Raw genomic sequence first — 3,614 nt, 5'->3', positions numbered from 1 at the left:
ATTGATAGTAGAAATACTACATTACTATACCTGAAGAGGGTTCACAAATTTCCCTTCAATCTTCATAATGCTTGATATTCCAAAGTCTTCATTACTCAGAGGAAAAGTTAAATCCAAATCTCTCTCTAGTGGTATCTTTTCCAATTTAAACTGGATGGTGGTGTTATTCAGAATGTGGAAAGCTGTTAAGAGAAAGTGAAATGAAAACAACTTCATAAATAAGTGAATGGATCAATCCTATGAAGACTGTACAGCAGAGATAACATAGTAGCTATTTAACTTGCTCAGAATCTCTCAGCAATGCTAAAGTAAGTACATATGGCTATGTTTTTTTTAAATTCTTGCATGAAAGGCACTACTCAGGTTTTGATTAGGAGACTAAAAATGGATATAAATAAAATAACTTGTCCATTGTAATTAAAATTGAGCAGTATATTTCAGGAGGATGGGTGAGACAGAATATACAATCAGACCTATGGTCAATACACATCTACTAGTTACATTACATAATTAAGAGTCCTCTGATTAACATACCATGGCCTTTATGTAACGATTCAAAGAAGTCATGACGAGTAAAATGGGATTCTTCCTGGCTATTAATACTGGCAGGACCTGAAGAAGAATGGAGCCCATGAGATATTTCACTTGCAGGCTCCCTCTTGCTCGTAAATTGACTGCTATTTAAAGAATACATTTTAATATCTTTAATTTCAACTTGCAGTCTATCACTTGTAGATTCATCTTCTCCTGGTACAAAATTCTGAATAGATATTTGTCCTAGATGACCTACAAGCAATTCAGAGCTACCAGGCTTTCGAGGTATTGAGACAATCGGTGATTCAATGTTTACGTTTAATATAAGCTTAATAGTATCAGTTTTGAGAGGCTGTGATCCAAATGCATAGCCTTCATTATCTTCTATGTTGGCAACATCTCTTGATCGTGGCGTCGTATCAAACAAAGAAACCATTTCACTGTATTCAGCAGTTTTAGTTGCCAAGACTGTAGTAACTTTTGAAGCTGCACTTTTCAGCATGCTGCGGAAATTCTCTTCCAATTCATCCATTGACAAAGTTAGTTCTTTCAAAAATTTAGCTGAGTGGTTGTAGTGCAAGGAGGCCATTTTGAGGTTGAGAGAACATTCCTCTTTTGACTTTTCTGTGAAAGTGAAACTTAAAGCATCTGGAAGGCTATTTCCATCATCAAGCCTAAAGAATAAAGATTCAAAGTAATCTACATCACCAATGAGATTTTCATACCTTACTGTATTCCCTATGCTGACAACATACTGGTTCTTCACACTATCTTGTGTTAGGTCCATAAGGTGAAGGCATCCAAGAGAGCCATTTACATCAAATTTACTACACATGGAGACATTGACTTTGGTGCCACCAATACTGGCTGTTGCAATTTTTCTGCCATATTTTTCTCCATTTGTCATGCCAACTGTCCTGAGGAGGAGTATATTTAACCAGTGAATATCAACTGCTACCTCTGTATTCTGTACATAAGTAGACTGGAAGGTTTCCTGTTCCCTCCAATCTCTTTCCAAGTCAGTTACTAAAGGCTGAGGACTAGAATCTTCTTTCTCCTTCGGGAAAGATTTCTGGAGAAACCCAATCAGTTCAACAATAGTCTCTGGATTAAGGATGATATCCAGGTTGTTCACCTGCAGAGAGATCACCTGCAGACTGCTATCCAAATTCATTGATGGGCATTCTGCACTCACAAACTGATACTCTAATTTTATCAGGGACTCTTGATCTTTTCTGCTACCACCAGATGAAGTATTTGGGGCTGTAGTGCATCTCTCTGCCAAACTAGCTACATCAATGGGACGCGCATCATATGGTCCATAAACTGGGGACTGAGCCCTGCTGTCTCGAAGACTTCCTGTTGGCACGTCAAAACTCAGATTCTTATGAGAAGCCATCAAAAGATCAAAATCTGTTCCATACGTTTGCATAGTATCAACCAGTAACAGGCCATGAACAGTCAGGGACACTTCTGCATCATACGGCCTTTTCACAAAATGGGCATTGGTGCCAAAAACCTTGAGCACAGAGATATATCGTCCATTACTTTCAACACCCAGCTGCATACAGTTTACTTTGAACTCAGCCAAAAGCAGCTGAGATTCAACAAGAACTTCCCTGGTATGTTGCTCTAGCATTACAACACTCTGTGTTAGATTCATTACAGAATCATGCAAACTGCCAAGCTGGTCTACCTCTGCAAAAATCTTGTCTTTTCCTAAATGTAGGGCATCGGAAGACTTAGTTTCAGATGTACTCAGCTGTGTACAACAGTTCTTCAGAGCCGATATTTTGTCTTCATTGATATGAATTTTCAAGTCTGGCAGAGTGCCAGACAAGACAGCTCCCGGGTATTTTGGGTCAGACGTGTATATCAATCTGCGCTCCAATTGCAGGTGAACATTGAATTTTTCTACCACATGAGTTGGACCCACATCACTATCTTGAACGTGTTTCCAGTTGTCTTTCACTCGGCCCACCATGATCTGAAGGTCCATAAATGAAAGCGTGTATGTCTCATACATTTTTTTACTCATTAAGTGTGCTTGTAGCTGCTCTTCACTTATTTCTAAACCAGTAAATTCAGACATTTTGACGCCACTATTAGTGTTAGATTCTGGTGGTGGAGTATTGGGAGGAGTTGCAAGAGGTGTTTTATATTCCTCATCACTCAATTCATTGACTTCTGAAGAAAAAGTATCTGCACTCCTTTTAGATTCTTCTGTGGATTAAAAAAATAATAGTAAACAAACAAATAAACAAAAGTATTCTCCCCTCTCCTTGTATATTTCCCATCATTACCTGATCATCCCGTCTGAAGTTGTATTTTTTTTAAATACAAAGCACATCCAGTACTGTCCTTGCCTCCTTCCACTGTCACTTTTTTTTTTTTCTCAACAGGAAATCTACTACACTTCTTTTACATGCATGCAGATGTTAGTCACAATGTATCATAGAATCTATTAAAAGACACTGATGTCTCATTTTTTAACCCACTTACTATTACTACAAGATTTACTTTTAATCAAGTTGTTAAAAAAAAAAAAATCCATTACTCTGCCTACACAATTCTTTTGATCCTCAAAACCAACTGAAAGGTAAGAGCTACTTAACTACAATATATTTATGATCAGAAGGTTTTGTCCAATTAATTTTACTGCCCAATATAACTTTCATTTTATTATCATAAGAAAAGGATTTTTTTCTACTCTACAAAGCAGGAACACCCCTCCAAAACTTTCCTGTACTATTTTACCTTTTTTTTTTTTTTTTTTTTTTAAGCTCAAGCTACTCTAAACAGCCCAATGCCTCAATTTCACCAGGGAAATACAAATCAGCCTCGCAGAAACAATTTGTGTTCTTTTTCTAGTTTGCCCTAGGACAGAATTTACTAAAAAGGAAGCTACTAAAACCTTGCAAAGATTAGTTGGTACTAGAAAAGATCAAATGATTCAAAGACATCCAGAGTAAAAACATTCAACTGTAGACAATTTTGGGCTTGACACCTCAAATTTCCACTGCACCACAAAACAGCTCATCCTCCAGCTGTACTTTTTAAAAAGGAAATGGATACCACAT

At 37.2% G+C, this 3,614-nt stretch overlaps 1 protein-coding gene across 1 annotated transcript in view; it reads right to left on the bottom strand.

Moving 5' to 3' along the window:
- Window positions 1-3,614, bottom strand: part of VPS13D (vacuolar protein sorting 13 homolog D (S. cerevisiae)) — a 109,183-nt gene that overhangs the window by 89,336 nt on the left and 16,233 nt on the right. The window contains exons 19-20 of the mRNA XM_009325291.1: window positions 535-2,757; window positions 31-182 (exon numbers count right to left, since the gene is read on the bottom strand). Of these exons, the coding sequence (XP_009323566.1) occupies window positions 31-182; window positions 535-2,757 (2,375 nt within the window). The remainder of the gene's footprint in view (window positions 1-30; window positions 183-534; window positions 2,758-3,614) is intronic.

The sequence above is a fragment of the Pygoscelis adeliae genome, unplaced genomic scaffold (genome assembly GCF_000699105.1).
Source record: "Pygoscelis adeliae isolate BGI_AS28 unplaced genomic scaffold, ASM69910v1 Scaffold36, whole genome shotgun sequence".
Classification (NCBI taxonomy): Eukaryota; Metazoa; Chordata; class Aves; order Sphenisciformes; family Spheniscidae; genus Pygoscelis; species Pygoscelis adeliae.
Note: the sequence above shows the minus strand (reverse complement) of the source record. Positions and strands in the feature narration are given on the sequence as shown.